This window comes from Corvus hawaiiensis, chromosome 22 (assembly GCF_020740725.1).
Source record: "Corvus hawaiiensis isolate bCorHaw1 chromosome 22, bCorHaw1.pri.cur, whole genome shotgun sequence".
NCBI lineage: Eukaryota > Metazoa > Chordata > Aves > Passeriformes > Corvidae > Corvus > Corvus hawaiiensis.
The window spans coordinates 7,076,550-7,097,264 of NC_063234.1; the positions used below are offsets into that span (position 1 = coordinate 7,076,550).

The 20,715-nt window shown below is 45.6% G+C and overlaps 2 protein-coding genes and 1 long non-coding RNA gene across 6 annotated transcripts in view; 2 read left to right on the forward strand and 1 right to left on the reverse strand.

Moving 5' to 3' along the window:
• The first annotated feature begins 143 nt into the window (after positions 1 to 143).
• TMCO4 (transmembrane and coiled-coil domains 4) overlaps positions 144 to 20,715 on the forward strand; it is a 43,800-nt gene continuing 23,228 nt past the window's right edge. The window contains exons 1-6 of one of the 4 annotated variants that reach the window (XM_048326671.1): positions 144 to 581; positions 9,980 to 10,164; positions 10,564 to 10,738; positions 14,629 to 14,656; positions 16,518 to 16,650; positions 20,308 to 20,405. In XM_048326671.1, coding sequence (XP_048182628.1) covers positions 9,986 to 10,164; positions 10,564 to 10,738; positions 14,629 to 14,656; positions 16,518 to 16,650; positions 20,308 to 20,405 — 613 coding nt within the window. In that variant the 5' untranslated portion in view covers positions 144 to 581; positions 9,980 to 9,985. Of the gene's footprint in view, positions 582 to 5,381; positions 5,430 to 7,078; positions 7,242 to 7,286; positions 7,501 to 9,979; positions 10,165 to 10,563; positions 10,739 to 14,628; positions 14,657 to 16,517; positions 16,651 to 20,307; positions 20,406 to 20,715 lie in introns of those variants that run through there. The other 3 variants (XM_048326673.1, XM_048326675.1, XM_048326672.1) reach the window with 3 other exon arrangements.
• Positions 1,407 to 7,004, reverse strand: LOC125337233. Its single transcript, XR_007207997.1, has 2 exons — positions 6,342 to 7,004; positions 1,407 to 2,704 (listed from the first exon to the last, which is right to left on the reverse strand). It is a non-coding gene; the product is annotated as an uncharacterized LOC125337233 (long non-coding RNA).
• RNF186 (ring finger protein 186) lies at positions 2,698 to 5,306 on the forward strand. The gene has a single exon (XM_048326678.1). It carries the CDS (start codon positions 3,580 to 3,582, stop codon positions 4,498 to 4,500), a length of 921 nt encoding a protein of 306 aa, XP_048182635.1. The 5' UTR covers positions 2,698 to 3,579; the 3' UTR covers positions 4,501 to 5,306.

Below are 20,715 nucleotides of genomic sequence, written 5' to 3' on the forward strand. Positions count from 1 at the left end.
TGACCGAGACACCGGAGCGGATCACGTGAGCGCCTGCCCGCCCGGGGGACCCTCGAGGAGGAGGAGGAGGAGGAGGAGGAAGAAGAGGAAGGGGAGAGGGAACAGAGGGGTCCGGGGGGGAAACTGAGGATGGGGATCGAAAGGGGGAGGGGAAGGAAGGGAAGGACAGCGCAACTAAGCGCCGGGAGTGGCGTGTCCGCGGAGAAACGGTGGAGAGGCTGCGGAAAGCAGCGCCACAAATCACTAATGTCCCAAAAGCTGCCGGATTCTGGCTAATTGGCCTCTGCTGTTAATTGCGCTCCCCCGCCCAGGAGCATTTCCCTGCTGCCCAGCACAGCTCCCGGCCCTCACCGTGACGGCCCGCTCTGACCCCACGGGTGGGCGCTTTCTCTGCCGCTCTACACTAGGACACGCCACTCCGACCGTGTCTGCTCAACCCCAGCTCACCGCTGCGAAATGAACTCCCAGCAAATCGGGGAGGTGAGCAGATGCACTACCCGCGAGGTGGCACCAGGAGAACAGGGCTGAGAGCAGCGGTGGGGCAGGAGCGGAGCTGAGACAGCAACGATTAATTAAATGTGGTAAGTGTAATAAACTGAACCTCCGCGTCTTGCTTCCTCTAGCACTGAGGGAGACTCCTCACAGGATGCTGGAGAAGGGGCAGGCACAGCAAGATGGGTGATTTGTCTGGAGCAGGGCTCTTGGGGAGGATTGCCTGCCATCCTCGTGCTCTTCGGCTCTTCCACGTGTCCCACAGCAAGGAGTTCAAAGGAGTCACGCAGCAAGCACCCACCAAGGCATCGCCATGCCCGTGACTCTGGCTTTCTCTGCTGGTATCGTGGCAGAAGGGCCCGATGCTGTCACAACTGCTGCACATCGGCCAAGTCCGGAGGAGGCCAAGATGATCGGAGGGATGGAGCACCTCTCCCGTGAGGAAAGGCTGGGAGAATTGGGGTTGTTCCATTTGGAGAAAAGAAGGCTCCAGGGGGACCTAATTGCAGCTTTTCAGTACCTTATGGGAGCTGACAAGAAAGATGGAGAGAGACTATTTACAAGGGCCTGGAGTGCCAGGACAAGGGGCAATGGCTTCCTACTGCCAGCGGGCAGGGTTAGACGGGATATTGGGAGGAAATTCTTCCCTGTGAGGGCGGTGACGCCCTGGCACAGCTTGCCCAGAGCAGCTGTGGCTGCCCCTGGGTCCCTGGAAGTGTCCAAGGCCAGGCTGGACGGGGCCTTGGAGTAGCTGGGACAGTGGAAGGTGTCCCTGCCCATGGCAGGGGGTGGGTCTAAGGTCCCTCCCAACCCAAACCAATCTGGGATTCTATGAATTTCTAATTCCTAGTTCAGAAGGCACATCCAGACAACAAAACATTCCCGGGAATACAATGAGAGGCTTCACATCACGATGGTTTTTAAGTTGTATATTATTTTTATGTTCCTCTGGTCCAGAGTCAGGACAGCCTGAAGCACAGCTCAGCACAGGGAGAAGCTCACAGGAGTATCCCCAGTATCTTCTGGGATGTTTGGTCTCTGGCACGTGAGGATTTTACTTGGAACGACAGAACTGCTCTTTTATATCTATTTCCTGCTATAAACCATTCCATACACGGCATTTCATAGAAACACATTTTCTAATGCAAACACACTAAAAGCAGGAAAACAGCGTGAGTACATAAACGGATTGCAAGTGATTAATGAGGCAGTAATTAGCCCGAGGAGCATTAACGAGCTGTGGGCAATTCAGATAAGCACACGGCACATGCCAGCCAGGGAGCATCACTCGTGACACCAGAGACAAAGCGGAGCCTTCCAGCACAAAAGACAAAAGACACAGAGAAGTCACCCCTACCCACTGCCAAAACACAGAGCAGACAGACATGGAGCACAGATTCATCCCAACTAGTTTAAACTTTTCATGTTTAGGCATGTAGTTGTCCCTCTTGGTGTCTGTTCCAACTTCCAATATGCAACACATGCAAGGTGTTTTTATATTCTTCTAATAATTAAGAATCAAGAAACTTTAAGACATTTCCATTTTGGACATGGGAACTGACACAGCAAATTTGAAGCTTCTAAACTATTCTAATAGTGGCAAGTCTGTTTTCCACTTTCCCAGATCTTTTTAACAGCATGAACTTGCTGACAAAGAGTCATGTGAAATGCAAAAGAAAATTCTCTTTTGAAAGATGAGTCTTGCCATTCACCAGCCTACTTCCAGACATTCTTGCACTTTGATACCAACTTATGCAACTGAGAGATACCCAGGCTCCTAAAATTTGGGGTCATCCAAAAGTCCATCAAGCACCACTACATGCCACATCAGCAGAAACACAGCAGTGCTCAGGCACTTTGACGAAGTTTGCTTGTGACAAACCTATTTCTCAGCAAGGAAGAACAAGCTCTTCTCACCCCATTCCCCCCTCCAGCGAGTTCATGAGATTAGAGCCTTCCTGAACTCCTCGCCCTCCTCAGCTGCAGTTGTTTCATTTCTTTCTGCTGCTCCTCTCTGGGAGGGAGGGGTTGGGACATGGGGCGCAGATGGTTTGAGCATTCAGGTGCACTTGAGGCTACCAGCATCGTGCTGTGTGGCTTCTGCTGGTAACACTGACCTCATCTGGCTTTTTGGGATTAGTGATCCTTCCCTTCCTTCTTTCATTCCTTCCTTCTATAAGATTCTTGCTGAGAAACCATCTGTATTTTACTCCTCAAATTAAAAAGGCAGAAAGAAATTAGAGACTGAGGGATTTTGTTCAGGCATTTTTTTCAGACAAGATGAATATTCACAAAACCACTCAGGAAGGGCATTTCCGAGTGCATGAGGTGTTTGGTGAACGCTACAGGAAAGAAGATGGTCCCACCATCTAGGACACTAGTCTTGGTTTCCAGATCTTTCTCATGGACTCTGTGAGACTCTGTGTGAGCCTCAGTCATGCTTCAGTTTGTGCTAGAAGCCTTCTGATGACTAAAACAGGATAAAAGAGTTATCACAGGATAAAAAAAGAGATACCCTGGGATAAAAGAGTTAATAACAATTGGGCATTCAACAGTCAAATTAATAATTTCAATCTCATTCTTCTCTTGGTGCTGTAGGGTAGTTATTTCTAAACCAAGAGCAAACTTCCTACCCAGAGAGTTCAAAACTGGTGATACTTATGCTTTAATCAAAGCACTGCATTCAGCACACCAATGTTAGTAACAGGTAATTTCCCCAAGCCTGTCACTGTCCAGCAAAGCACAGTGTTTAGAGAACAATGAAACTGCTTTCAACTAAGAGAGTTCTAATTTAATAATAACGGTAGTGTCTGGCTGTCAGAGCAGTCTGTTAATGCCATGGAGTCTGCTTCCGGACAGGAATTGCTCACTGATATGATCAGTGGTTGTAAACTGTCTTGGCTGGGAAGTCAATCATTAACTCAGGTCCCCGTGTCATAAAAACATCGTATTGTAAGAGCATGACTCGCTTAAGGCTCTCACTAATCAATCAGGCATACAGCAGGAATACAGCAACACATAAAAGGAGCCAGAGACTCGGGAAATCCTTCAGCTAAGGGGAGACAAGCTGCACCGAGGTTTATCTCCATGGAGAAATCCACTGACAAGCCAAACAAGGAAAACGGATCGCCGGCTCCTGGAGTGCTGCAGGCTGAGGCAGACAGTCCTGCGCCCGCGGCGGGAGGTGCTGCAGAAATGAGCAGAGCAGGATCCGTAACACGAAACACAAAACGTGAGAAGAGAGTGGGATTCTCTGAAGAGTGTACTGAAGAAATGGAGAGACCTTCAGGAACAGAGAGAGACAGCCTTGCTGCCTTTAAGCCAGCAGTTTTGGAAAGACACTCTCCGAACTCAAAGCCACTTGCTGTGCTAACGAACACAAACTCTCCCGAAATGAGCAGGTTGGAACTGAACCACCAGTGCTCAGACACAGCCACCATGGATATGGACTGCATGATCTGCTTCAACAAGTACAGCATCTACAGAGTCCCAAAACTCCTGGACTGCCAGCATGCCTTCTGCGCCGTCTGCCTCAAGCTGATCCTCAGGAAACAGGAGAACACCTGGATAATCACCTGCCCCCTTTGCAGAAAGCCCACCTTCGTGTCAGGAGGGCTCATCCGTACACTCCAGAATAAAGAAGACATCCTGGAGCACTTGGAGAGCCTTGATTCAAACCCTGAGGTGCACACCTATACCATAGGGCTGGACAGCAATAGCTGGACTCAGAGCAGCCGAGACATTTTAATCACAGAGGAAAACAGCCCAGGAGACACCAGCCTGGCTGTGCAGAGACTCGTGCTGCTCCTGCTGCTCGGGGTGATCCTTGCCATGCTCATCCTCCCTTTTATGTACTCAGGGAAGGTGAAATGGGTAATTTGTCTCCTGCTTACTTTGGGGTTGGTCATGTCTATGGTGCTTTGCTGCACTCCTAAATTCCACTGCAGGTGCAAGAAGGACTCCCCCACCTCCTATGACAAGGACATCCACGTTGTTACTGTTGCCTGAAACAATTAACCTGTCTGTCCCGGAGATAAGGACTGGGCCAGCGTGCACGCTGGGGACACCAGTGAGTTGTGGACTTAAAAACAATCTCTCACAGAATAAATTCCACAGTTGGCTGAGCTGGCTCAATGCCAATGCACAGTGTTGTTAAATCTCATTACTGCAAACAAAATGAACTATTTATATGTTGATATTTATATGTTTTCCACACAATTTTTATCCCAGACTAGTAATTGTGTTGGTTTGCTTTTGCCATTTTATTCGTGTCTGTGTCCTCTCCTGATCAGCCCTGGCGGATGTTATCTGGAACACCCTGGAGGTGATGTCCTGGAAAACCCCACAGTTGCTGTTTCCCACTCTCTGAACACATGGGCACTTTTCCTTGGGACGGTGTGGGAAATAAAGCTGCTAAATCTGGGAGTTGGAAGAGAGCAGTTTTAACCCAGATGATCACCTTAATCCCTTGCAGGGATGGGAAAGGGACTGGGAAAAGGGGATGTCAGTTTTGAAGTTACACACAAAATTGGAGAGGAGAAGGCAGAATCAACATTCCTAATCTTGAGTCTGTGGCTTGCAAAGAGCAAGGCTCAAAAAACTCATGACCCTCCAAATTCCCCACATTGTTTAGCATAGAAATAGTTCCTCTCACCTGAATTCCTTTATCTGGCTACCTGCACCACCTCTCTTCTTGCCCCCTTTACATTGCCCTTGGAGATGCTCACAGAGGTAAACAGAAATCCATCGAGTGCTGCACCACACCACGTGATATTTTTAAATGGAATGTCTCCATTAAATTTAAATAATATTGATTGCTCATTGACTTCTTTGTTTCAATTCCTCATGGACAATTAATGTCAAAACAATTCCCATTTTCCTTATTCACAGGAATTGCAGCTCAGAAAGTGTATTAGGGAGTCTGCAGAGCTGAGTTGGTGAGTAAAGCAAAGCAGTAATTTGTTGGCATGTTCCTTCATTTAAAAAAATACTTTGTTGCTAAGAACATACCCTGAAACCCAACTAAAATTAAATTGAGGCAAAAAAAATAGATTTCTGTAGTTACACTGCATGTTTAAGAGTGTCAAGGATCTCAGGAGACCTTGGATCAGGTAAATATTTGTGTTTGATAAGAATGGAAACTGATGTCCTGCAGTTGCTCAGTATATAAATATACAGAGTGTCTCACAGCAGATAAAACAGATTAGACTAAGAGGGTAGGAGCTCTTGTGCTCCTCAAGTCCTGGAAAACACAGGTTTGTTTTCTGCCAGGACAGGAGCTTTCAGGGCAAATAAATCCTTTGGGTTTTCTCATCTCTTTGGACAGCAACGGACTTACTGCAGAATACATATGACATTTGCTAACAGCCAACCAGAAAAAAGCTTTCCAGCTGGGAAAAAGGTAGTTTTAAACCCACATACTATATTTTCCCAAATATAAAGACTGGACCAGATATTTAGTTGCACTGAAAATAGTTTCAGAAACCCTAGGCAAGTATTTCAGCTCATAGACGGGTGAGTCTGTGAATTCTTGTCGAGTTCTCTTCACCAACACCAGTGGGTGACTGGTACTGTAAAGGTTTTTAACAAGTATTGGCCTGAACAGATCACTCAGAAGGGTTCCTGCCAGCCCATGTGTGTTTTCAGCACACGGGTGTGAAGAAATTAAAACAGAATGAACATAATCAGTAAAATCTGTTATTATGTTTCATCCTGCCCTTACAAAAGAGTTGTTTTATTACAGCACTTTCTACAGAGCCAAAAAAAAGGCCAACAGGAAAGGGCAGCATACAGAAGTGTGTTTTCCAGGGAGAGACTGGCCCTCTGAAAGAATCCCTATGGATCCATACAGTTATGGAGCAGCACCTTCCAAGTTCTCCTTCAGCAGTTCCACTGATATGTTTTTCAGCCTGAGAGCCACTATCGCGCAGGTGATTCAGAGTTCACAGATGCTGGTGGCTGTCATGAGGCTCTGGAACCTGGTATCTCTTGAACAGATTCCTGTCTGATAAGGTAAGGCTCAATAACCATGCAAGACTTTGAAGCAGCAATTAAATTTACAGAGAAAAGGCTAATGGGATTATATACCTATTCCAAAATGTAAAGGATTTGCTTGTACTCAGGTTAATTCATCCCGGTCATTTTGTTAAGAAAGTTTCAGCTCTGAAGTCCTGCGTCCTGCTTACCTTACCTGGCTAGCTCCTGATTTTGGATAGTGACTGGTTAATACACTGTGGCCTGAGAGAGAGGGAATTATAATGAGAAATGGGCCTAGGCAGCATGACCTCATCCCTCACCATCCCCTCATCCCTCGCCATCCCCTCAGCACTCTCCATGATCCCGGGGTCAGCTCGGCTGGTTGGAGCACGGTGCTGACAACACCAAGATCGTGGGTTTGATCCCCTTATGGGCCATTCACATAAGGAGCTGGATTTGATAATCCCTGTGGGACCCTTCCAATTCAGAATATTCTCTGATCCCCTCAGCTCTCACCATCCCTTCGGCCCCCTCAAGTTCCCTCGGCCCTCATCATCCCCTCGGCCCCCTCAAATCCCCTCAGTCCCCTCCATCCCCTCAGCCCAGCCCAGTTCCCACCCTCCCGACGTACTTGGCTGCGCCGATGGCGCAGTGCCGGCGGCAAGGCCGGGCCGGGCAGGAAGGGGCGGGTGCCGGCGGCGGCAGTCGGTGCTTGGTTCCCGGTTCGCGGTGCTCGGTTCCCGGTTCGCGGTGCTCGGCCGGGCCGGCGGCAGGTCGGGGCCGGGCCGGGGGGTGGGAGACGGCTGGGCGGGGGCAGCGTCGCGGGCTGAGGGGCGAGCGGGCGGGACCCTCCCCTCAGGCCGCTCCCTTGCTCTGGGCGCTGCTTCCTCCCCTCAGCGTGGCTAGAAGCGCCGCTTTCCGTGAATAAGTGCCTGTGCTGGATCAGCAGAGACTTCAGACGTGAAAAACTTGTGGTAAAAGCGCACACGGGCAGCTGTGACGGTGTGACACCTCACAGCTTCCTCAGCTGAGGTGATGCCTTCATGCTTCTTAATGTGCTCTTCCCTGTCCGCAGCTTTGCCCACTTTCCTGTTGAGGACGTCTCAGCCGCTGCTGTGCAAACCTTAAGATTAACTGAATTAAACACGCTCACTTTTCCAACTACTTAAGCTTTGGGCTTCTCCATGGCCCTGTCCCCTCACGCTCTGATCCCTGTGGCCCATCCATATCGCATTCATGTGTATTTGCATTGAGACAGCACTGAACTAACAGCATTCTGTGTTCATAGCTCATATCTACGAATTAAAAGCAGAGGCTGTGGTGCTCCCAGCACCTCTGGAGCCATGTGCAGGTCCCCAAAAAATCTCTTCTGCCCAAATATTTCCTCAGTCACAGTGTTGTGTGTGATGCGTAACCACAGTCGGGCTGTGCTGTCCCTGCTGTGCCTTACACAGGACTTTTTGGCCAGCCCCATCTGAATAAATACCTACAACCGCTTCTCTGAAGTTAATGAGATGCCTTATTAACTTGTGGGGGTTGTGGAGATGATGGTTTGGTCGCTTTTGTCATAGTTTAGGACAAACATGATGCTGCCATGCCTCTGTTTCCTCTTTCAGCTGCAGGGAACACGTGTATCGTACAGCTTTAGATCCCCAAGGGAATTATCTTTCTGCTTTCCAAACAGGATTGTGTGAGCTGCTGTATAAAATACATCATCTCTCAAGAAAACAAAGGGCTTTGTGTGAAAAATGAGAACTGGAAGTGATAAAAAATTCTCTTTTAAGTGACAGTTCAGATTATGGCAGTGCTGTTGATGCTGAACCACACTGTTCAAGGCAGAGATGAGAATTCCATTGCCACAAGACTTAAAAACTTTTGGAATAAATAACTTTTGGAATATGTTTTTAACTCTCAATTCCCGCGTCTTGGATTTGCAGCAAAACTTCTTGGCCCAAATTTTCTTCAGTGAATCACTCGTTGCCCTTTTTTTACGCTGCATGTCTGAAAATCCCAAGCCCATTTTTTCCTATGTGTTTATCAGGGAAAAGATACCTTTGTAGAGGCAAGTACATTGATCTGAGCATCTTCAGAGCAAAGTCTTCCAGAAACTTTCTATGGGTATTTTAGCTGCTCAGCACTCTGAATTATTTGTTGCATGCCAGGCACCACTGTGGTGTTGCTCCATTATTGCTCCATATTTTATGTTATTAGGAAATTAGGATAAACAGTTGTATTGCTCATTGATCTTTTTTAGCTGTTTCACTTTTCATATTAGCCCAAGTTAAGAAATCAACAAATCTATCAGGGAAGGGGGTTTTATTTTCAGTGCTGTCTCCCATAATGTGTCCAGAGGTGAGCAGACATGACAAATAATAGTAAAATTACTGAAACTTTAGCATTAGATTATTCCTGGGAAAATTGGTCTGGAAGTTTGGATATTTAGGGTTTCTGAGTGGGAAGGCAGGACAAGACACCTTTCCTGGAGGACCATGACAGATGGCATGCAGATAATAAAATCGCTTTAAAAAGAGTGGCTTCTATTGCACTTCTTTATTTTAGGGCTCTAAAACTATCCATAAATGGTATCTGCATCACCTAGGAGTCACTTGGAGTGTCGTGGGCTCCTAATTCCTATTTAGCCAGGATGTGGAAGAAAGGAAACATTTTAATTTGAACTATAACATAAAATGGGTGATTTGGGCCCCTTAGAAACCAAATGAATCTTAAGGAAAAGAGCAGAAATTCCAGGTGATGGAAGTGAGCTCTGGGGCAGGTTGTTACCCAGGTTGAATTTGAAATGAGCCGTTGTCACCTCTGCCTGAGGTCTCAGTTTGCTGCTGGCACCGTCATGGGAGCAGCTGGAAGCCCTTCACTTGGAAGTGTGCACATCTACACTCTAAAAAGTAATATCTTGGCCCAGCTCAAGATCCATGTGGCGTGGGGATCTTATTTTTAGGGAAAAAGCAGTGGCAGGTTGTGTAGAGGAGGAATATTACAAGCAAAGCACAGCAATGACCATGGGGCACATCTAAGTCCTTCTCAGAGGCTGCAGCTGGACTCAGTTTCCCTAATGCCATCAGCAAAACAAACAGGAGCAACTTGGGCTGAGGATGAGAGAGGAAAAATATTTCCCAGGCATCCGTACTGGTACCTGCACCAGGTGCAGAGCTTTTATTTTCATGTTATTTTTGCAGTAAATGTGGGACTGGATGGAGCCCAGTCCTTTTGCATCTTGACTTCTCCTTTTGCAGGTTGAAAGATTTATTGTCAGCTAATTTCGTGCAAAACTTCTGAGAATTGGTGAACTGTTCATCTGTGTCCTGGTCCTGTGTCTTCTTTGGTCACACCAGTGTGTTGGGGGCAATAGACAAGCTGGACCTGGCCACACTTGACTTAATTCCAGCAGCAAGTGTGGCAGTAAAAACAAAGACAATTTGTCTCCTCACTTCCTGGTTTCCAACTGTTTGCTGTTGGTTTTTTTTCTGCTGCTTTTTCCTCCTTGAACTTGCAGGTGAAAATGGCTGTGGAAGAGAAGTGGAAAGGCTGGGCTTCGGAGCAGCGCAAGGAGGCTGAACATGGCGGGGAGAAGGAGCCGTGTGTGCTCCTGGGCCGGCAGCTGGGTGAACCGGGGAGATTCGCGTACGCGGCACTTTGTGGCATATCCCTCGCCTGGCTGTTCCCTGAAAACGAGCAAAGGTACAAGTGGAGCGAGGGCTGGCCAGGGCAGGTGGATTTTGGATGGTGGCTCAGCCAGAGCTGGTATCAGACTCTGTGTGGGGTCTTCTGAAGCTGGGGGAGTGGAAGATCCTTTCTCTCTTGCACCTGTAAGACTTTTACAATTCAGCACAAAACACATCCATTAACAGTGCAGACATCAAAGCATGTTCTGAAGCAAGGTCTAGCCCCATTCAGATTGTTTCCTTGTTTATTTAGCCAGTTGGTTTAGCAATTCGCCTTCTGCTGACTCCTGATGCTTTGATTTTTGTGTGAACCGATGTTTGAAACCAAGGACTGCTCAAAGCTTCCAAAAATACCCAGTTGTGGAGCCTTGCAACACCCAGTTGTGAAACCTTAACTGCTTCTGTTGCCTTACAGCTCTTTCAGGACAGAATTCATCAAGGGCTTTGTGAAGTGGCTGGACCTGCCTGATGCTGTCTTAGCTGCCATGACAGCCTTTGCTGATGGCTTAGGAGGGGAGGGCACAGAAACTTTCACTGACATTTTGCTGAAGGATCCCATCTTGAAAGAAAATCCACTTCTCATTACCCAGGTAAGTCCATGTGCTCCCCTCATCCTTGTTTGCTTTGCAAAAGAGGTTTGTCGTGTCTGTTTGCAGCTGAAGTGCTGTTTGTGCAGTCAGGGAAATAAAATCAATATTTCTGATAGGCATCTATTTATAAGCAGCTGTGGGGGGACAGGCAGTCTATCCATAAAGAGCTCATGGAAATGATGAACACGAGGCAAGGCCACTGTCTGCTGAGTTGTGACTTTGATGGTTTCGCTCTACAGAACAGAGAACTGACAAAGTTTTTACTTTGTGTTACTGCAATGGTTTTCATTCATACACGTGTTGTACAGATTTTAGTGACACTCTGAACACAATAGACTTGATTTTCACTTGTTTAAAAGCCCCTTCACTGTATGTGTAATACAAACCACCTCCACATACATGCTCCAAGGAGCACAATTTCCAAAGTCATTTTCCCAGAGTAAGCTTTGACCAGAAGGAAATTATTGTGGCTTTATTTTCTTTCACTGAGAAAGTAAAACTGGGACTGCTCCATAATGTTCTGCTGTAAAAGCTGATGGAAAGGTAAAAGAGGTGAAGCATTTTGGCAGCATTTGGTTTTTCTGGGGAAGATCTCTGCTCATCCAACTTCCTGTTACGCTGTTTTGGGTGAAGAGGGCATTAGGCTGCTGCTGGTGCCACACAGAACATGGGCACTGTCACCCTGTGCTGTATCACCCTGTGCCAGACACCCTGCATGCAGCCAGTGCTCTGTATTGATTGATTAAGGGTTATCACACACTCACCTTGAGCAATGGCCCAGCAGAGCAACAGATGTGAGAACTTGGCTGTGTAAGGGGAGATAAGAGAGCAGTGAACTTCTTTGGTCACCATGACCAGCTCCCATTTCCTCAGCCACCTTCTTCTGTCTCCTGTCAGTCCATGAACTGCCTCAGAGGATCTGCTCCAAACCTCTGAATGTTCCAATGCCCAAGGTCCTACAACACTACAAGGACAGCAACAGAGATCTTAAGCTTAATTAATAATTTAGAGAAGATCTTCTAAAATAAAAGTGGCTCTTGGATGCTATTTCCTCAAATTCAATACGTCCGCACTCGTTCTTTCTGCCTTGTTGTGCTTCCTGCATTGTTTCCCTCAGTCTCTCTGCCTCAGGGTAGATTCTCTACATTGAGGCAGGTTTTCCTGCATTGCTGCTGAGTTTATTAAAGGTGAAATTTAGCTTGTGCTTGCTCCGAGCTCACGCTGCATAAGGGCTCCCTGTGCTTTTACAAAAGTGGCTCTGGATCAGCGGGAGCACACAGGATTTTGCTCTGACCCAGGAAACGGAGGATATGCCCTGGATTTGGGTGGAATACAGAAACCATGGACAACTTTGATCAGTTGAAAGCAAAGATGAGGAATAACTAGCAGTCTAATGCTACCGCATCAATCCCTTGCACAGTCATCTGCATGGGCAAGGTGATTGATTTTGTCTGAGAAAGGACAGAATGAAAGACTTTAGTAGAGCAAGGCAGCAGAGGTGTGTCTGGAAAAAACCACTGGTGTTGGGGAAACATGGGTGATAAGCTGAGGTCAGGTTTTTCCTTCTTACCTGAAAATAAACAAGCTACAGGGCAAAGCTTTATGATTTATTGATCTTTTGCTTTGTGGTGCTTGTGCTCCTTTGTATTCAGTTGCAGCTGACGCAATATTTACTATTTATTAAGTATCTGCTTTTATTGCTTGCCTTGTTCTGTGGCAGGGCCTTGCTGGCGCTAATGCTGCATTTTTGAAGGCCCTTCATCTCAAAGGAGCTGAAGGCATGATCCATGAAGTCAGGAGATTAGATGTGAGCTCACCATTAATTCAATGAACATGTGAGGATTATGGATTGTTAGCTTTGTGTTCATTGCAGATGACTAACACAGGCAGATGGTGGTAACTGAATCCTTTAAAGACAGTAGTCATAGCAGACTGTGGGTGTGGTATGGGAAGGCAATGCAATAAAAGAAGTGTAGAAGTGGTGATAGGTGATAAAACACAGAAAATGTTTATTATGAATATGTTTTTTGCTCTCAGCATACTTAGAATGCCCATTTTCCAGTGGTTTCCTACACACATTCACTGCAATGTGGATTTGGAGCTATCTGTTGTTAAGGAAATGGGTTTTGAACTTGCATCAACTCAGAAAAAGCTTGGAAAAGATTCCCTTCCTTTGTAGGGCTTCTCAATCATATGGGTGGTTGTTTTGTCATAGAGTTTTCAGGGAGATTCAAAACACTGACTTCAAAATAAGGCTGCAGTATAACAACCGCTGCTTAGGGAGAAAAACAAACCAGTTGTGAACTAATCTAGTCACTGCTGGTTGAATTCCAGCTGCCTGCATGTGCAGTATGTGCACAGCCTAAACTGGAGAATTTGGGAGTGCTAACTGGCACGGATGCCATAAAAACAGTTGTTCCAGTTTATCACCTGCTTACCTACGTGCATCTGTGACTTTTGAAATGCACGTATGTACTTACTTAGGCCGGATTTATTTGGGGTGGTTTGATACAAGGTGCCACAGGTGATGTTGGGCAGATGGGACAGGACCTGAGTCATATCCCCAGCTCCCTGAGCCTCACTCAGTTTATTGTCCACAAACCATCACCCTGTTCCAGAGGCTGCTTACGTCAGTCCGGGGAAAATTGTGGCAACGAGGTCACAAGCTTCACCTTATTCTAGACTGGAGGCCGTTTGCTTGGTCAGCTTTTTGCTCAAGGCTCCCAGCCCTGCACCCTCTGCTGGGCTTTGACTCCTCTGTGCCAACCCTTCCCCCAGAACTGTACCCAGAGAGGCGGTGATGGTACCAACGTAGCTGATCCCTGGGCACTCCCAGTAGTCAGGCTTTGGGGAACCAGTTACATTCCTCCCTCTGGACTGGTGTCTCCAATTCCCACATCCCACCAGTCAGCCTGGGGAACAGTCTGCAGTTTGTCCCTCTTCTGGTTGGTTCAGGATGGTTTGTTCTCCATTCTGCACTTCTCATGTGTAGAACTCTCAGATTAGAGACGTTTTTATGATGCAAATTGTGCTTGGGAGCTTACAGGACTAATAATCATAAACTCTTTGGCAGCCTCCTACATCTTTGGCTGCATTTTTTGTGTTCCCAGAGGGCTGAAAGGATTCCCTGTAAAATTCAGCTGTGCTGTATTTGCGTGTAGGAGAGAGAAGCAGCTCAACTGAGCTGGTGCTTAATGTAGTCACATAAAGAGCTTAGAATTTGTCCAGTGGCAATAAAAGAGGAGAACACAGTTGTAAAAACACTGGCCTCTTTTTCATGGATTTATCCATAGAAACCATCTATTTAATTGATTTGTTTTTCCGTTGTTTTTATGGTAAAGAGCCAACACAGAAGTCAAGTCCCTCAATCTTGACAGATGGCCATAAATTCTGAGTTTTCTAACTCGCTTAATCCAAAAGAACTTCATGCCAGTTCAGCCTTACTGCCTAGAGCTGTGAATTCCCAGAATGCCAAGGAAAATAGGGGTCATTAGAGGAACATTTAAACCTGTTAGTGATGTTGCATATGTGAGTAGGTATGACTGTGTGGGGAGCAGAAGGCATTGGAGTGGGAGGATTAGAGCCCTGTTCCTCCAAACTTTGAAGTCTGGTGTAAGATCAGGACAAACAAAATAACAAAAAATGTGGGATGCCTCAGCATATACCAAGCGTTGCCTACTTCTGTCCAGCCCTTTGGACTGGCCTCTGGAGAATTTCGGACTGGTTTTGCTCTGTGCTGCCTCACTGAATTGTGGCTTTCTGCTTCCCACTTATGAACTGAGCTGCTGCAGTAATTAAATCAGTCTGATGGGTTTTTATGCCTCCATTTTGATCCCTCCAGACCTACATCATCAGTTTTAAATTGAATATTCTTTTTTTTTCCCCTTTAGGACCTCTTATCCTTCTCTCTTCGAGATGGTAAGTTTACTTAGCATTTGTTCTTTGTAAAAATAATGTAGTTGAGTTTACATCTGATACTTTAAAGTGCTCAAAAAGGTACTATCCTGTTTCATCTCAGCTTCCTCTCTGGCAAAAGCAGCACACTCCTTCCCTGCATCCCCTTCAAGAAAAACAACTCTTATATTAGGAATGGTTAATAATACCCACTGAAAACTGAACAGCTCTTCACCCCGTACCTTCACACACCGTGCATTGGCAAGCAGGTGTAAATGGTGGTGGAGTGGGGTGGTTTTTCTCCAGTGTTTCCAGGGAAGCAGGTGACCTCTTCCCTTAGGAAGGCAGTAAAGCTGTTAGGAAAATCTCAGCCTAAAAAAATTTCTGCTGGTTGCCTAAAAAAAAAAAAGAAAAAAAATATTCAGGGTATAAATTCCAGAGTGTCCTGTGAAGCCCATTATAAATAAATGTGATTTTTCTCATCTATTATATTACACATAAAACAATTCTCTGGTTTGCAATCCATTACATGGATTAATCTGATAAAATTAATGAAATAAAGACTGTCTACTGAACAGAATGTCCATTTCTAAAAGAAGCCTGGATTCTATCACTACTTGCATTTTTTGAATCTCTGTGTTTTAACATGTTCTCCCAGGAAAGAACTCACTGCTTGCTGATTAGCCTGTTGCACTGCAGAACAAAACAAGTTTTGTTCTTGCTTTATTTTTAATGGAAAATTGACAAGTCAGTTATTGCAAAACCTCTTATTTTGCGAAGCTGGAATTCAGAAGAAATATCTTTCCAAGCCTCGCTGCCTTCCCGCCAGGCTGGTGAGGAAAGAGCCCAGCAGTGTCAGCAGACAGGAAACAAGAAGGGGGCTCGTTACACACCTGCCTGGACTTGCAGGACGTGCCACATTTCGGGAAGGAGTGCAGATAAATCCCGTCCTCATTTCTCAACTAAGCACAACCCTGATGAACAGTGTCATCAAAGGCACGGAATTAGTTTGGTATCTTGGTAATTATGGTAATAAATAAACAAACTTAATAGATTGCCCAATGCCATATTTGATCTACGTGCAACAGGTATCACAAACACTCTTTGTATCTGGGTCTTGCTGGTATCTTCACCCACCCTGAGAAAAGCAATTGGGTTTTCATCCCAGAGTGCACCAAGAACCATTTATAAAAGCCAAACATCAGGAAGCTGATGAGAGAAACACATTAAAAAGCAAGAGTTGGCACAAATAATTTAAAATCTATTACATTTAAGATGTCTTTTCTTCAAGAACACCTGCTTATAAGCCCAGGAGTAGTCAGTTCTGCTGTCTGGTGTTGTCTGAGTGCACTGTCCACTCTTGCATCTCCAGTAGGGAGTATAAAAGCAAACATTAGTTTGTGGTGCTGCTGGGGGAGCTGGTGTGTAGCTTTACACTCCCGAGTGCCTCTTGTTGCCACCAAGATAAGTTGAAGATAAGGCTTTTGCATGGAGCTGCATTTTTACAAAATGCCACCTCCTGCACTGGTGCAGTCGAGGTGGGCTGTGCCCACCCACATAGACATGTTTGATATTTCCAGTTAGCAGTGGTCCTGCTGCAGCATTTCTCTGTTGAAAAGTTGCCAGCAGGCCTCTATTCACAGTGAATGGAGACCAAAGGATCTGAGATCCTTTTCCTGCCACAGAGGCATTACCTGATGAGGTGGCTCTATTCGCAGGGAAGAAGGATTTTCCATTTATCAGTCTCTTCTCATGTTCCTGGAAGAAAAAGAGGGCCTGGGAGAAGGAGCTGCTCTGTGACATGTTCCTTGAGTGCTGTGCCCCTTAACCAAATTGTGTGATCAGACTGATTAGACTGATTTCCTGGGCTTTTCTCTCTTTCAAGGATACTATGATGCTCGAGCCAGGGTATTGATCTGTCATGTCAGCCAGCTGCTGAGAATCCCCTTGGAAGATCTGGAAGTTCTGGAGGAATCTCTGCTTGAGAGCCTGAAGGAACAAAAAGAGGAAGAGTCAGAGTAAGAACATTTGGGTTGACTATGGGATCAAAAAACACTGCCAGTGCTCAAAAGCTTAGCAGTAATTACTTGTGCCTAAGTCCAGTCTCTGATTATTCCCCACATGGCTCTTACTGTAGTCATTTATGGCTTGATTAGGGTTGCAGAGCCCTGACAGCACTGACAAGCAGAAAAGCTCAGCATTCTTAAAATCAGAGCTGAGACCTGGCCTTGCACACTGGTAAAGGCTGTTCTGCACTGAGCTGCCTCTGTTCCTCTTCCCAGTTGCCTCTCAGAGATTGTAGATTTTACATAAACACAACACAAAGATCTTGTTGTCTCTTGGCCCAGTCTCCTTCAGATAGAACTGCCTCTTGCAGAATCAAGTTCCTACAGATAATCAGGGTTGGATCCTCAGCTGTTTGTTGTCTATGGATCTGTCCATCTTTAAGAGACAGCTGGATAACTCCTATTGAAGGGAGATTTCTGAGAGCAACAGGCTAAATCTTCAGATATGTACAGACCTGGCTCCTAATTCTGTTATTAATACAGGATTAATCCTTGGAATCTGTAAGAAATGTAGTATCTTCATATTCTTCTCATCGGGCGCAGGAATTGTGTGATGGTTTAGTGATATTTAATGCAGTAAACATGTCTGTAGTGGACTTTCAAGGGAAATATTTTCATCTGTCAGCTCAGCAAATGAGTTGTGAGATTACCCTGAATGCTAATAAAGGCTTTAATCAACACCCATGCCATGGTTCAGCTCAGATGTTGCCATGGGGTCTAGCATGTGATGGGTATCTTCTAGTTACAGCTAATTATTCAAATAATGCTTAACTTTATAGCCCACTGTAAAAAGGAAAAGTCAGAATAATCTCAAAGATCATGGACTGCCAAATGTTTGGCGTGCAGGAGCAAGGGTTGGTATTGATGGGGATTGTTTTGCTGTGGTTTGTGGAAACAAACTCAGTGCTGGGCCTTTAAGCTGTGTCTGATAACAGCGAAAGAACAGCACAGCTTTCAAACCCTGCTGCCGAGCCAGTGGGGTTCCTGTGTGTCTGCTGTGGAAGGAGCCAGGGATTCCTACCTTGTCCTTTGCCCAAATCGCAGCTGTGGGAGTAAATGTCTATTAGATAAAAGGAAAAAGAAAAATCCTTGTGGAGGGAGGAGCCCAAGACCGCAGTGTGAACACATTGTTGTTGCTGTGCTAAAACAAGGCTGAGATTTGTGGGGAATCCATGACCCTGTCTTTGGTTTGAAGTCAGGAGTCGATGGGGAAAGGAAGCAAAATATAAACCCATCACCACCTTGACCTCAGATTTTGGGGCTGGGAACACCAGCATGTGCTTGGGATGCTTCCAGCTTTGACCAGCAATAGGTTTTGGAACAGAAACAACTGTGGCAGCTCCTGTACAGGTGTTTTTACTGATATTTGTTAAAAGGAGGTTTTGCTCCTGCCTTTGCTGCTGTGGATGGTGTGTTGGATTGAGGCCCAGAATCTGCAAGTTTAAATGTACAATCCTCTATAGAATTACGCTCCAACCACTTAGATCCATGTTACTTGTACCAAACCTGTTCTGACCTGCAGGTGTGTGAACCTTTCTTCTGTACACGGTTCTGTAAGAAACTGGAAAACATCACAACATTTGCTTGCTAATGTGCACTCCTGCCACTTTTCCTTATTGGAAAATGACCTGAAATTCCCCATAACAATCTCTCTGAACATAATTTGTGGTTCAGGCAAGAAGTTGCTCATACAGTGAGGGTAGAGAAATACCAGAGGCAGCAGTTAATTACCACAGTGGATAAAAGCAGTCTGGTAATCCAGTGATAATGATAATGGAGGAGCCATTAGGAAGCAGCTGCTGGCAGCTCCAGAAGGGAAGCAGTGACAGGCAAAACTCCTCCTTTTATTTACTGCATTGGCAGGCAGGATTTAGCTGCCACTCTCTTTCTCCCCACATAACTCAAGCTGCTCATTATTCCAACAGACTCCAGGTTACACAAGTTCCAGCTCTCTTGTCATTATTCTCAGACACAGTGCAGTGACTGTAAAAGCTGATGAACCTCATGTAGAACAGAAATTGCTGGGTATTGCCAGCTTAGGTATGAACAGCCCGGCTGCAGCACTTGTGTAAAGAGCTCCAGGAGCAATTTTATCCAAAGCCAAGCATTCAGATTGGTGACTAAGGCACAAAGTAGAGCATTTTGAAAGGATGAGAGGAAACGGCCTCAAGCTGCGCCAGGGGAGCTTCAGGTTAAGTCAGGAGGAGTTTCCTCATGGAAAGGGCTGTCAGGCATTGGAAGGGGCTTCCCAGGGAGGTAGTGGAGTGCCCATCCCTGGAGGTGCTCAAAGAACAACTGGACATGGCACTCAGTGCTCTGGGCTGGGTTACAAAGTAGGGATTGGGCACAGGTTGGACTCGATGGTCCTGGAGATCTTTTCCAACGTCGATGATTCCGTGATTCTCTGTTAGCCAAACACCACTTTGTCCGTGGGGCTGTAGAAAGTGACTGTGGTTGTGCAGAAACTGGAGAGGTGGTGTTCTCTGCAGACACCACGTTTGCAGCTGCCTAAGGTAATGAGCAATGGTTTCTTGGAGGGTCTCTGTGGAGACAGAATCTCTGTGACGTGCAGGTCCGTGGGAGTTCTGCCAGTGAGTGCAGTGACTCAGGGATTTCACCCACTGAGCTCCATTCTCCTCCTGCTGCGCCTCACAAAGCTGCATATTGTTTGGGACTCGTGTAAAATTGTCTTAATCAAAATTACAGTGTGCTTAGGGGGTTCCAGGAAGGATTAGGCAATTATAAGGATAATGAAAATCCAAAATTAGGCTAGGATTAACAGGGAAAACATCCAAGTTTGGAAGCAAGATAAATTGTCATGTTTCAAGGCCTGGATTAACTGTGTAAACAGGCCAGAAGGAACCTTCATTTGGAAACAACTTACTCCAGTATCCTCTGTTTGTCCCACTTTCCTCTGAAATTGAAGCACTTCTTGTAAGAGAAAAAGCAAAGACACTAAAGAGAAGTCAAAAGTAGTAGCTAATAAGTGGTATTTGTTCCTTTTAGGTTTGTTTACCTCTTTCTGATAAGCTTGTTAAAATACAGCTTAAATGCACACAGACAAATGAACTGATGATTGTGTTTAATTCCTATTATATTATTATATTGTGATGTGCAATTAGAAAGGAGCTTGAAGTAAACACTGATGCTGGAAAATAGTTTAATTGCATCTCTGTTTGTTAGCACAAATTACCCCTAGTCCCTTTTATTTCAAACATTTTTCCCTGTTTCTCCTTAGCTTTCTTGTGGCTTTTTAGGACACTTAGGCAGCATATAGTTAATGAAATGCTTTTGACTTTTTGTTTCTTTTTTTTTTTTTACAAGCTTCAGCCCTATTAGGAAGGGTTTTCTGAGTAAGTAATATCTGTTGGCTTTTGTCAGCAATTAAATCGTTTCAATTTAAATATGTGGTCCATTTAATCCATTCAATTTAAATCTCTAAATCCATGCTCATAAATCTCAGTGTGCTGTCACAGTCCACACCTGCATGTTCCTTTTTACTGTTCCTGGGAGGGAAATTACACCGAGGAGAATAAAAGCAGATTCTGATGCAGCAGTGTTATCCACCAGGCTTTTCCCTTAGTTTTCGTACTTCTGGTCCCCCCACAGAACTGCGGAAGTCTCAAGAAAAAAGAAGGAAAGAAGGAAAAAGCTGAAGAGATACCTGCTGATCGGTCTGGCAACTGTTGGGGGTGGAACAGTGATTGGTGAGGCTGCCCTTGGCATTTTGGGGACACAGCACCAGGGATAGAGAGGGATCTGACTCCAAGAAAAGTATTTTCAGCCCCATAAAAATAAACATGAAAGAATTAGCTGGAAAAGTTATTCCAGTGTAGCTTCACTAGCTGGGGGAAGCATTAAACTGAGGTTGTCAGCCTTACAAATGTTTTCTCCTTCTTTGCTCTCGTGTTACAAGAGGATCAGATCTTCAACTCTGAAATCGAAAGTGTGAGATTAGATCAATGTTTCCTGAGCAAATAGAGCACAGCTCACCCCAGATCACCACACAACGTTCCT